At 35.2% G+C, this 12345-nt stretch overlaps 3 protein-coding genes and 1 pseudogene across 5 annotated transcripts; 2 read left to right on the forward strand and 2 right to left on the reverse strand.

Moving 5' to 3' along the window:
- The first annotated feature begins 85 nt into the window (after positions 1–85).
- LOC106402352 (glycine-rich RNA-binding protein RZ1A-like) lies at positions 86–1743 on the forward strand. 2 transcript variants are annotated; one of them, XM_013843067.3, is made up of 4 exons: positions 86–217; positions 363–483; positions 633–1269; positions 1367–1743. In XM_013843067.3, the coding sequence occupies exons 2-3, from the start codon at positions 373–375 to the stop codon at positions 1251–1253; spliced, it is 732 nt and encodes a 243-aa protein (XP_013698521.1). In that variant the 5' UTR covers positions 86–217; positions 363–372; the 3' UTR covers positions 1254–1269; positions 1367–1743. The 2 variants fall into 2 exon arrangements, with proteins under 2 accessions (XP_013698521.1, XP_048600500.1); XM_048744543.1 differs by having other exon boundaries at positions 90–214; positions 362–483.
- LOC106414517 lies at positions 1727–3443 on the forward strand (annotated as a pseudogene).
- LOC106402322 (plant intracellular Ras-group-related LRR protein 2-like) lies at positions 3428–5627 on the reverse strand. Its single transcript, XM_022705054.2, has 3 exons — positions 4643–5627; positions 4309–4475; positions 3428–4224 (listed from the first exon to the last, which is right to left on the reverse strand). Exons 1-3 carry the CDS (start codon positions 5234–5236, stop codon positions 3564–3566), a joined length of 1422 nt encoding a protein of 473 aa, XP_022560775.2. The 5' UTR covers positions 5237–5627; the 3' UTR covers positions 3428–3563.
- Positions 5628–6224: 597 nt separating this feature from the next.
- On the reverse strand, positions 6225–8072 carry BNAA02G28090D. Of its 2 annotated transcripts, XR_002659476.2 has the most exons (4): positions 7813–8072; positions 7226–7712; positions 6703–6756; positions 6225–6602 (listed from the first exon to the last, which is right to left on the reverse strand). XR_002659476.2 is itself a non-coding variant. In XM_013843038.3 (2 exons), exons 1-2 carry the CDS (start codon positions 7946–7948, stop codon positions 7309–7311), a joined length of 540 nt encoding a protein of 179 aa, XP_013698492.1. In that variant the 5' UTR covers positions 7949–8072; the 3' UTR covers positions 7160–7308. The 2 variants fall into 2 exon arrangements, 1 of the variants encoding a protein (XP_013698492.1); XM_013843038.3 differs by lacking the exons at positions 6225–6602; positions 6703–6756 and having other exon boundaries at positions 7160–7712.
- Between the last annotated feature and the right edge of the window lie 4273 nt (positions 8073–12345).

The following is a 12345-nucleotide window of genomic DNA, read 5'->3' on the forward strand; positions in this document are numbered from 1 at the left end:
TAAAACCCTAGGCCCAATTAAAAGCCCATTTAGTTTGAATAGACGGCCTAATATATTTAAATGATTAAATAAAGTATAAAATAACGGAAGTACCCCCGAGAGGTATACGATATGACTTTTGGGTCTCGTCGCTCTGCTTTCCAGGAATTAGGGTTTTGAAGCAAATCACAATCAGATCTCATCTTCGCCGCTCTCTCTCTCTCTCTCTCTCTCTCTGGTAATGTTTCTAGTTTCTTCTTACCAGGTTTAGTTCGCGAATCATTGTCCTAAAGTTCTCTATGTAGCTCCTTGTTGACGGAACTTACAATGTAGCTTACTGGGTAATCAATCGTATTTATTTTCTTCGGACAAAAATTTGGCAGTTGGTAGAAGATGTCTGAAGAAGTAGAGTACCGTTGCTTCATTGGTGGACTTGCGTGGGCAACGTCTGATCGTGGCCTCAGAGATGCCTTTGAGAAGTATGGTCACCTCACTGAGGCTAAGGTATATTCATTCATCTCTTCTTTTAGTAGCTGTCTGCATTGGTACCTGAGATGTTGGAGCTTTCTTTTTAGTAAATTGTTTTAGTTGATTGCTTCTTTGAGTGAATTATATAATGTTTCCGGCCTTAGCCTTATCATTGATATTGACAGGTGGTTCTTGACAAGTTTTCTGGGCGTTCCCGTGGTTTCGGGTTCGTTACTTTTGATGAGAAGAAAGCTATGGATGAAGCCATTGCAGCAATGAATGGGATGGATTTAGATGGTCGGACTATCACTGTTGATAAAGCCCAGCCACAGGGTGCTTCCGGTAGGGATCATGATGGTGACCGCAGCCGTGATCGTGATCGTGATCGCGGCTATGACCGTGACCGTAGCCGTCCCTCTGGTGGTGGGAGAGGTGGTTCAGGTGGTGGAGATTGCTTTAAGTGTGGCAAGCCCGGACATTTTGCGAGGGAGTGCCCTGATGAATCTGGTAGAGGTGGTGGTGGTGGGGGAAGGTACAGCTCGAGGGATGATAGGTACAGCTCAAAGGACGACAGGTACGGTGGGAAGGATGATAGGTACAGCTCAAAGGACGACAGATACAGTGCAAAGGACGACAGGTATGGTGCAAAAGAAGACAGGTATGGTGGTAGGGATCGCTATGGACCTGATCGCAGTGGGGAACGCTCTGGAGGACGTAGCAGGGATGATGGCAGCCGTGGTGGTTCAGGAGGAGAGAGGCATGGCCGTGCTCCATACGATCGCCCCAGAGATGGCGGCTTTCACTAGAATTCTACTCCAGAGGGTATGTCTGTATGCCTTTATTTAATTAATATCTCTGCAAAGTCATTATCTGCTGGTAATGCCACTTACGTTGAAGTCTCTTCACACTTATTTTGCAGTCAAACAAGTGGAAGGTTTCTGCGGTCGGCTGGCTCTCTTGTCAAGTTCCAAGTTAGATGCTCTGTCTGGTTTTAGTGCATTTGGATAGCTCAAGAAACAAGTGTCTTTGTTTTGGCCATTAAAACTCAATAGTCGGCTTATGTGCTAAAGTGTTCTCTTTTACTTCTTTTGTGAACTCTTCCGTCTTATAATCTAATTTTTTAGCCGAAAAAAACCCATTATCTAGTATCCTGACGTGTGATACGTAATAAGGGATCGTTCATTTTTTGGCGAAATTATACTTGAGTCGCCATATCAGCTGTCATGTTATCTAATTTTGCTGACGTTGATACTATGTCAGTTACTTTTTATTAATAAAGATGTCACATGTATAATTTTTGTTTTGATAAAATTTAAATAGTTGTTTTACAAAAATAATTTTTAAGAAAATGTAAACTTTGTAATTTTTATTATTTAGTAAAATTAATAAAAATTAATTTAATAATTAAATTTTAATCTTATATAAAAGATATAGACGTAAATGTTTTGATCATATCACAGACTGTCCTTATATGTGTTGTAATTCAATGCTAATAATGGTTGTGTTCACATTTTATAAATAGAGATGGAGATTTTGAATCTGAAAATCTCGCCTAAACATAATAGATTGATATAGGATGTAAAAATGGTTTCCCTAATTTATAGGAAAACTCTTTTTGTAAGGACGTTATCGCTCCCTTAATCAGTGTGAAGGATCTTCGTCGTCAAAGAGTTACACTCCAGTTCCCCATCCATGATAACGAGCGAAAGCATGTTCCTACTGTAGCTGTCCACTGAAGCCAACATTCAGAGAATCATAGCAGATGTTTCTTCATCTCTCTACGATACCTTTCATCTGAACTTCTCCTCCTCCATCCCCCGCTTCAGGGACTCTCCACCACTCCTGTTTCCATTGAGAGCGTGCACGATCAGCATTTGGAGTTTGTCGCTTTGGAGGACAACTTGTTTTCCTTGTCGCAACACTCTGTCTACGCTCAGCTGAACGATCCATCAGCAACAGGCGGAGGAGACGTTGAGGAGATGGTCGAAAAGATTGCTGATGGCCTCTTTCATGTCTTGGCAACGCTTGGTGTGGTGCCTGTGATCAGATGTCCTGTTGGAGGAGCGGCAGAGATGGTGGCAGTTTCGTTGGATACCAAACTGAGGCATCATCTTCGTCTTTTGTCTTTTGTCCAAGAACAACAACAATCTCATGACGACCTCCCCCGGCCTTTGTTGTGCATTTTTGATAGAAACTTTGACCTCGCTGTCGGGATTCAACACGATTTCAGATACCGCCCTCTTGTTCACGACCTTCTCGGTCTGAAGCTCAACGGTTTGGTCATTCCAGGTGCACAAAAGAAGAAAATATTTCTAGACACTTCTTCTTCTGACCCCTTTTGGTCCTCCGCCAACACTTCTCTAGAGTTTCCTCAAGTCGCTTCAGAGATCGAAGCTCATTTGAACAAGTACAAGCAAGACGTGGAGGAGGTGAGCAGGAGCACTGATCTGATTGGTGGGGGGAACACCAAGCATCTGATGGATTCTGTGAACTCACTTCCAGATTTGACAGACAGAAAGCAGGTGATTGACATTGACAAGCACACAAACATAGCCACCTTTCTCCTAGGACAGATCAAAGAGCGGTCTCTGGATGTGTACACTACCAAAGAGAATGCCATGATGATGGGAGGAGCCAGGATTAACCTCAGTGATCTCCCTTCTGTTTTGAAATCCAAAGGCACCAAGATGGACAAGCTACGCTTTGCCATCATCTACCTCTTATCCTTGGATACCCCTGATCTTGAAGCAAATAAAGAAAATATTTAATAAGGAAATTATTGAGGAAATATTGAGAAAAAAATTATAATTTAAAAATAATAGTTTCTTATGTTACAAAGTTGCCAAGACCGTAAACAAGCTACTAATAATGATTATTGAGGAAATATTGAGAAAAAAATTATAATTTAAAAATAATAGTTTCTTATGTTACAAAGTTGCCAAGACCGTAAACAAGCTACTAATGATAATTATTGAGGAAATATTGAGAAAAAAATTATAATTTAAAAATAATAGTTTCTTATGTTACAAAGTTGCCAAGACCGTAAACAAGCTACTAATGATGATTTCTTCACAAGAATTCACCCAAAATTATTCAAAACAAAACTCAAGTAGAACTTAGATTTGGTAATAAAAATGCGATTCTCCAGGTTTATTATCTCCACCATCACCAGGTCCTCCACCGAATCCAACGGTCTGAGACACCCCAGAAACAAGATTAGTAACCATGGAGGTTCCCCATGAGACCCACCCTGTTCCATCTCCATGTCGCTCAGCCTCAACACCAATCCTCTGTTGCTCCTCCCCCATAATCATATCCCATCTCTTCCTCATAAACTCTCTAACCGCTTCGGCTCCTTGTTTAGCCACTTCCTGAGACGGGATCTCTAGCGGGTTATGGTCCAAGTTCAGTTTCTCTAGCTTCTTCAGCATATAAAACGAGTCCGGTATCGCTTGGATTTGGTTGTTGCTTAGATCAAGCTCCCTCAGGTTAATTAAATCGGTGATTGCGTCGGGAACACGCATCAAGTTGTTGAAGTTGCTGCTTAGGTTTAGAACCTCGAGTTTCTTTAGTCTCCCCATGGAACTTGGAAGCCCATGGATCTCGTTCATGTGTGCGTCAAGATACTTTAAGGAAATCATTTCACTTATGGAACCTGGAAAGTAACGTAGTTTGTTCAGATGGATCAATAACCTCTCCAGATTCTGTAATCCGTATCCGATGTTTGTAGGTAATGAAGTCAAGTTGTTGTAACTTGCATCTAACTCAACCAGTGACCTAAATATAAATTCCCAAAAAAAAAGTCAGGACAAAAGTAAAAACAATATTCAGACATTTTACAAGAAAAGACAAGAACTAAACCTGCAGTGCGCGATGCTCTCAGGGAGTGAAGTTAGATTGTTGGCGGACACATTGAGGATCCTAAGGTTAAGCAACATGCCTATAGAATCAGGAAGAGATTCAAGAGAGTTTGAAGATACATCAAGCTCTTGTAGCTTCTTCAGTTTCGAGATTGCATCAGGTATAAACTGTAAAAATGTTTTAAAAGCGGTTTCAAACACACAACAAATAAACATTAAACTACACTGCAAGTACTAATCAAGTTCTTGATATTCCCAAAACCCTATTTGTTCTTGCTTAAATTATTTATTTATTTTTAATTAAATGTCAAATGGTTTTAGATTTTAGTATTTACCGTCAAGTTGTTGCCAGAGATATTCAAGGAAACTAAACCAACTATCTTGCAAATAGCTTCAGGGAGCAGCTTAAGTTCTTGGCCGGAGAGATCAACCCTCTCAAGGACTTTGCCGGACTCCGCCGCCTTGAGCACCTTAACAACCTCCTCGTTCATTTCTTCGCGGCTTCTCAATAGAGACTCCGCCTCCGTGGCATAAACCCTTGAAAGCTTCTCCTCCAAGTCACTCAGCTCCTTCTCGTAGCTATCATACACCTCCTCCAACCGCACAGCCCCGGCGTATATCTCCGCCTCCTTGGCCGCTTCCTCCGGTGAGAGAGAGTCCATCTGAAGGATCTCAGCGATCATGGAGCGAGCAGAGGAAACAGCCGACGGGTCAGGTCGTGGTCCGAGAGAGGCCAAGACGGTAAGCGTCTGCGTGATGGTGGTGGGGATGGACTGAGTCAACGAATACATGATTTGTGGGTCGGAGAGAAGTGGAAAAGAAGGGGCGAGAGTTTGTTGGACCGCCATAGACGGCGGGGCGTGGTGTTTGGAATCATATTGGTGTAGGACGTAAGAGAGTAAGGGGAACTTGTCAAGATCGTGCTCCATGGTTTTGTGATATCCGTCCCAACTAATGGAAGATTAAAGAGGTTTAAGTAAGATAATTTATATTAAAAAAATGAAGTAATATATATATTAATGTTGAAGAAGTCAGTCATATTGAGTTTGATGTTGCCATGTCTGTGATCACAAGGTAGTTGAAATGTGTAGAAGTTGACCAAAGAACTTAATATGATTCCATGATGATAAAGTCGCAGCCATCTTTTAAGAATAAACAACTCAAGATTGATCCGGTCAACCTTATGTTTGATTCTATGGAATTTTGGATTATGCAATTGAGTGGTTAAGTAAAACCGGTTAATCTACGGTCTAGTTCTCTGTTTTCTGAAGTTAAACCCCTTAGTTTACAGTCCACCTAAGCAAAAGCTTATGCTTATTTTAAGAGATTTTCTCCTCTCTCCTTTTTTTGGGTAATCATGTTAAGAGATTTTCTCCTTTTGTTTTTAGGTTTCTAACAAATTTCTAAATGCCTGAAAATTTTAACAATTTCTTTGAACGGACTGAAGGTGGTGTTGACTCTCTAATGGTGTAAAAATTATTAGAATTCTTACTAAATTGTATAGGGTCATTGAGATGTTTGGACCGGCCATCCTTTAATGGATTACTTAGAGTAAAGTTTTCCAGTATAAAAATTAGGGATGGTAGATTTTTAATCTTTAACTCTTTTGGGACAGGGTAAGTAGACTTAAGGATTTCTTGTTTGAAAACTTTCTAACAAATATTTTGTTTCGGAGTTGTTGAGGCTTAAGTGGTTTATCTAGACTAAAGAAGCTGGTGAATCTGAAGAAGAAATGCCTGAAGAAGTACAGATTGATTCCTTATGATGGTGCTGGAGAGTAATGTCGATGGCGGAGAAGTCATCGGCATCGGTGAAGGTTACTGGCATATAATGCATGCACAACTCCAGCTCTTAGTTGCCAATACTTCCAAGCGTGATGCCTAATTTTGTGTAATACATCCTAATCTCAGCTCCTAATCCCAAAAATAATACGACGTTAACTCACCTTATTTAAATATCATTTTGCTTCCGCTTGAAATATCTAAAAGTTCAACAAAAAAATTTCACGTCCCTATTATGGCATTATTACACTCCATCCAAAGACCAGATCTCAATCTTGTTTTTGGATATAAAATCGTACTTGGTGTCTGATCATCCCCCACTCAACTATTATAATTTTCCGTTCCTTAAAGAACACTTCTGTACTTCTCCACACCAGCTGTATTACGGGACCCATTATAATTTAAATCGATTTTTATCATCACCTCTTCTTTTTTATCCCCAACATTCATAATATTTTCTTGTTATCTTTTTGTCTTTCAGCTCAATTTCTCCATGTTTATCCCCCAATTTCGTCTACCAAAAAAAAAACAATCAAAATACATATTATTTGTGTATATATATATAACCTTGTATCTTATAGTAAACAATGAAAACTAAAATATTGAGCACATACCATAACCGAAAAAATCTGATTACGCCTTTTGATTAGAAGAATGTATAAAATTACCTGCAGATGACAATGCGGAGATTCTGTTAGTTCAACACAGAATGAATACCAAAGAAACATGAAATAAAACGAATATTCCACACATAATAGCAGGTGCTAAATAAGGCAAATGTTAAAATAAATAAAGAGTCATAAATAAATACCAAAACCATTTCTTGAAGAAAAAAACTTGAAAAACAAGAAACTAACGGAAACGGACGAGCGGACAGACATATGTAATGACGTCCGCTAAACGGTGACGGTGCAACATAACAGATACGACAAGGATGACACGTGAACGTAACGGTTTACGACTCACGAGACTCAATAATTCCACCAAGAGCGGATAACGTTGACGGAAAAATGCAACGGCAACCAGACGGAAAAAGAATTAAACCAAACTCACCAAGTGGCCCAACACAAAAAGAAAAACTTTAGGAGGATTTCATTAATGGCGACGGTCATTGATCGTCATAGAGAGATCACTTACACTTTCTTTTATATCTCTCTTTTACATTTTTCTAACGAAAACTTTTTTCTTTATTTTTTTTATAAGTTTTGAAGGGCTTGGGGTTATTGCCAGTGGTTCCCGTTGTGAACGAGGTAGACATTCCTCGAATTTCGGTGAACGTAACAACCGTAACACTGATTCTTCGCCGTCGTTAACCTCGGCGGCGACGGAGGTAGCGGCGGTTTCGACATCGCCGGAGATCTAGGACTCGATGAAGTGGAGGAAGATGATGACGTATTCGACGACGGTAACGCTAATCGCGGAGGCGCGATCGTCGATTTCGGCGGATTTAAGAAGACTCTGATCTTCATCGGCGACGAGGAGGAGACGAGATCGTACTCTTCGATCAGATTCGCTAGATCCTCGTCGGAAGTAACGGAAACGAGCGCGTCGAGATCTTCCGTTGGAAGCTGGCACCGGATTGTGACGGTGGATCTGCACATCTCCGCCATCTTCGATGCTAATTCTGTTACACTCACAACAAGCGCGTGCCTTAGTTTCTTCTCTCTACGCGTAACCGTTTTTGTTTTTTTCGAAATTTAAAATGAGACGGAGCGGGAACTAACCAGAAAATGAGACGGAGCGGGGGACGGCGAGGACGCGGGTGTGACCGCCGTTGTAACGGAGTTTGCCGTCGGGATAACGAGGTAGAATCTTCCCGCCGTAGCTACATAGAAATTTGATTGTGGAGTTCGTCACCATATCTAGAGAGAGAGAGAGAGAGAGAGAGAGAGATTTGAAGAAGAAGAAGACTAGAGGAATGTTCTAGTAGGTTTGTCTCTGCAAGCCAAGTGAAGAGTAACGTTAAGAGCTTATTTATAGTGGAATTATGCAATAAAAGAAAAAAGAAAATTGGAGAACTATAGCGAAGGGTATATCGTAACTTTTGTGGACCCGTTGGTTACGTAAGCCATAATCGTCTATTTTTCCTTTTCATAAAAAGTAGGAAAATTCGAAAAGGGATCGATAACATGATTTTATAAATGTTTTACACATATATAAATGTTTTTTTGACTGAAACACATATAAATGTTTATATATAATAAGATAGCAATACTGAGCGAAGCATTAAGAAGTAGATTTTTCTTTTGAAAAAGTTTAAGATAAGTAGATCTATACTATTATTTGCAAAGTAATTTTTACCATCAGAGCTTTCACGTTAAAAGTTAATGCGGTTAATATCTATACTATTCTTAATGAATTTTATATATAATTAATTCTATAATCAAAAACGAATTTTTATTAATAATATTAATTTTTTTAAATAAGATAATTCTTATATATTGGGTTGTTATCTTAAAACATATTTTTCAATTATAAGATTTAAAAATAAAATATAAAACAATTATAATAAACTAAGTGGTTAAAGTCAGTATTATCCTTAATAAATTTTAATTACACATATATATTTAGTTAGATTTTTGTCATATATATATATATATTTGATTTAATATTTTGAAAACATAAATAATAAGTTATTATGCTGATTTTTGAATTAATAAAAAAAATAAACTAATAAATATTTATAAAGCGATTAAGCCCGCATATGCGGGCAAGACACCTAGTTTATAATAAAGTTTTAAAACTTTTTGTATTGAATGTTATATCATATGGACAGTTTAACATTAACATTCTCAACCATATTAATATTCACATGAAATTCTGTTATTAATACTTTAGAAAAAAAAACTTAATGTGTGTTGGGGCATCATTTTTATGGTGTCAGTAATTATGATGGGCAGGAATTTTTAGCCGAATTGAACCAAAAAATTCGGTTTTCGGTTAGTTCAGTAAGAAATTGGTTTCGATTTTGTTTGGTTTAGTAATCGGTTACCTTGTTTTTCTATAAAAAAATCCGAACAGTACTAATCTTAATCGAAATTTCGAACCGAACTAAACAAAATTTTATCTTATATACATTAATTTGATTTTTGAAATTTTATTTTCATATTGTTTTTATTATATTAATTAATATATATATATATATATATAATATGTTTCAGAGAATTTAAATGTTGTATTAGATATATTTTTATTAAATAAGCCCGTTTCAATTCATATGATCAGTGGATTAGATATAATGGGTCTGACTGGTGACCATTCGGGAAACAAGAGGAACAAACAGAAAATGAATATACGGGAAAAAAATAGCAGAAATGAAAAGGAATGATTGTTCCTTCTCAAGTTTAACAAGGAATAATTTTGTATTTTAATTCTCTACAAAAAAAAAAGAACGAAAGGGAATGAGAAAAAATTATTATTCCTTGTGAATGGTGATTTTTTAATAGGAACGTTAGGGAATGCATTACTCCCCATCATTCCCCGATCACCATTCATACCCATTATGTGATCATACGCCTAAACCTATTGCTATGTATCTTTTGTACAGATGTCGTATATAAAAAGATGAAAACTCAATCTTGAGTGATTGTAAAAGACATTCAAAACGGATTTCCATATTAAATGGTGATTGCAAGAAATGCCGTTTATAGAAAGATTTAAACTCAGTCTTAATAACCCTTAATTTTTGCAAGAAGATTTTTTTTATTAGGAAATTAACATAAATGGTGATTGCAAAAAATTTGCAAATTTCTAAATTTCTTTCCAGTTAATTTTAAAGTCAAATATCATTTTTAATATAGACTTCCTTTGTTATGGCTTCTCGGGTGTAACACTTTCTATAATTGTTTAGAAATCTACGAACAATTACGGATCTGCTCATCATTGGTTTTTGGCGATATGAATTCATTTTCTTCAATTCTCGAGTGCGAAAACCGTATCAATTATGACTATATATATCATACTATTCTCATATCTACTTCCTCACAACATACACATTTCAAAACTAGCAAAGAAAATGAGTGGCATGAAATTCATCTCTCAGTTGAAGCCAAGAAAATCTTTGTGGAAGATTAGGGTGAAAGTCATAAAACTTTGGATTAGTTTTCTTTACATTAACATGTATGTCAAACTTTACTTCTGCTAATTTATACCATGTATAATATATCACTTTTGCTTTTGTCTTTTCAATATCTATAAAATAAATTTTATAATTTCTTTTAATCCATTCATCCCGCACATGGTGCGGGTTATCTCCTAGTATCATTTTATCTTATCTGCATTTCATCACTATCTTCGTAACAACATAAAATTGTTATTTTAATGAATAGAAATGTTGTAACAACTTTGAGCATTAACAACCAAAAAGATGATTAAAAAAATGGAGAGCATTATTAAAATGAAAATTATTTTTGGACAACATTAAAATGAACATTGATGCAGTAAAATTCCTTTTAGTCAAATAAATATAAATTGGAAGCGAAACTAAGTTAAACATATCATAACATTTATTCACTTTTTTAATTACTCTTAAAATATAAATCAATAACTAAAAAGTTATAGTCACAGGGGTAAAAAATACATAGCTATAAGGCTATGACAATAACATAGTTTTTTCTTTAAAAAGAACAATATCAAAGATTCAGGAAAAGAAATATGAATATATATCATTAGTAAAATATATCACTACAACGTTGAAGTAACTAAAACAAACATTATGAGCCTAACCTTTTTATGGTTTTAAGAGAAAAAAATAATATAAAGATGCACAATAGCTTCCTTGACCTAAATGATTGGCTTCCGTAACATTTCTCACATCAGCATTTGCTCTACAAACAACTATAAACGGTAGGTTTGCTGAAAGTAAAATAGAACTAAATTATAATGTGTGGTTATTTATCATCATTCTAAGTTTTCAACAAAGGCAATATTCAAAACATAGACATGAAAAAGCACGATGAAGATATAACTATCAACATTTCAACCAAAATATAAGAGTTATCAAAATAGATAATATATATACACAAATGTATAATTGTAACATTAAAATTTTGAATGACGTATAATTGTAATCTTTGGTATTCAGTGATATATATATATAGCCGCTAATTTATAAGTAAATATCACTAAATTTATAATTGGAAAATATCCTAGGATAGCAGTAAAAAAGTTTATGTCACAAATATGTATTCTAAGAATCAAAATGACCAAAATATTTCATTTTTGGATAATTCTTACTATTATTAATTTTAATCAATTATCTAATCAAATAAATTAAAATTTTGTTTTTATTTTTTTTAGTTTAGTTATACATTTTATTTGATTAATATTTAGTTATATAATTTATGTTTTTAACTTTTTACTAAAAGACTTTTTCAGATAACAATACAATATATACATAAATTATATCTCTTTTTAAATTATATTTTTTAGATTTTGGATAATTCTTACTATTATTAATTTTTGTCAATTATCTAATCAAATAAATAAAAAAATTATTTTTATTTTTAGTTTAGTTATATATTTTATTCATTAAGGGTATAAACGTTATTAACTACTTTAACTTTTAACGTGAGAGCTCGATTCCAAAATTTTACTTCGCAATAATAATATAGAAGATAATGATGAAACACTAGTTCAGTGCATTGATGATAATTAATGATGTCTGATAATCTTTCAGTTATACATAAAATAGTATTAAAGGTGGATAACAAAAGAAAGGAGATAAACATATAAAGTAAGAGAACACATTCAACTATTCAAGGTTACATCAACATTATCGGATTATCCATTGATGTCATGGAAACACCCGCATAAAAAAATACGTAAAATGAAAAAAAAAAGAAAAGAATATTCGTTTGGAAATATGCTTTTTCGTACAATATCTATATGACTGTATGTGAAATAAACTTGGAATTGAGAATTATTATCTTGTTTATACGTGTGTATCAGTATCGCCCAATTTCCATGTCCAGTTATTCTGAATGGGCCTACTCTTTGCAACAAAGTTATAATCATATATCAAAAAAGGTTTTAACTATGCCAATATCTTTAGCAGTACCACCAAAAGATATGCAACGAAGTTTAATAAAAAGTCAAATATAAATCAGAATCTTTAGAAGTAATATGATGTGATAATAAAAATATACTAGATCTCGATCCACGTAACTAAGCAAGTGTTTGTTTTCAATTTTATATAAATCAATATTTATTTTAGATCATTAGTAGTACATATTTTTTAAAATTTAATCATATATTTA

The sequence above is a fragment of the Brassica napus genome, chromosome A2, assembly GCF_020379485.1.
Source record: "Brassica napus cultivar Da-Ae chromosome A2, Da-Ae, whole genome shotgun sequence".
Classification (NCBI taxonomy): Eukaryota; Viridiplantae; Streptophyta; class Magnoliopsida; order Brassicales; family Brassicaceae; genus Brassica; species Brassica napus.

Bases quoted from the DNA above. Each gene is read 5' to 3' on its own strand.
- LOC106402352 (XM_013843067.3), top strand. From the start codon at position 373: ATGTCTGAAGAAGTAGAGTACCGTTGCTTCATTGGTGGACTTGCGTGG. The intron at 484-632 runs GTATATTCATTC...TGATATTGACAG, and splicing joins GTCACCTCACTGAGGCTAAG to GTGGTTCTTGACAAGTTTTC.
- LOC106402322 (XM_022705054.2), bottom strand. From the start codon at position 5,236: ATGGAGCACGATCTTGACAAGTTCCCCTTACTCTCTTACGTCCTACAC. The intron at 4,476-4,642 runs GTAAATACTAAA...ACATTTTTACAG, and splicing joins TCTCTGGCAACAACTTGACG to TTTATACCTGATGCAATCTC. The intron at 4,225-4,308 runs GTTTAGTTCTTG...ATTTATATTTAG, and splicing joins GAGAGCATCGCGCACTGCAG to GTCACTGGTTGAGTTAGATG.
- BNAA02G28090D (XM_013843038.3), bottom strand. From the start codon at position 7,948: ATGGTGACGAACTCCACAATCAAATTTCTATGTAGCTACGGCGGGAAG. The intron at 7,713-7,812 runs GTTAGTTCCCGC...TGAGTGTAACAG, and splicing joins CCGCTCCGTCTCATTTTCTG to AATTAGCATCGAAGATGGCG.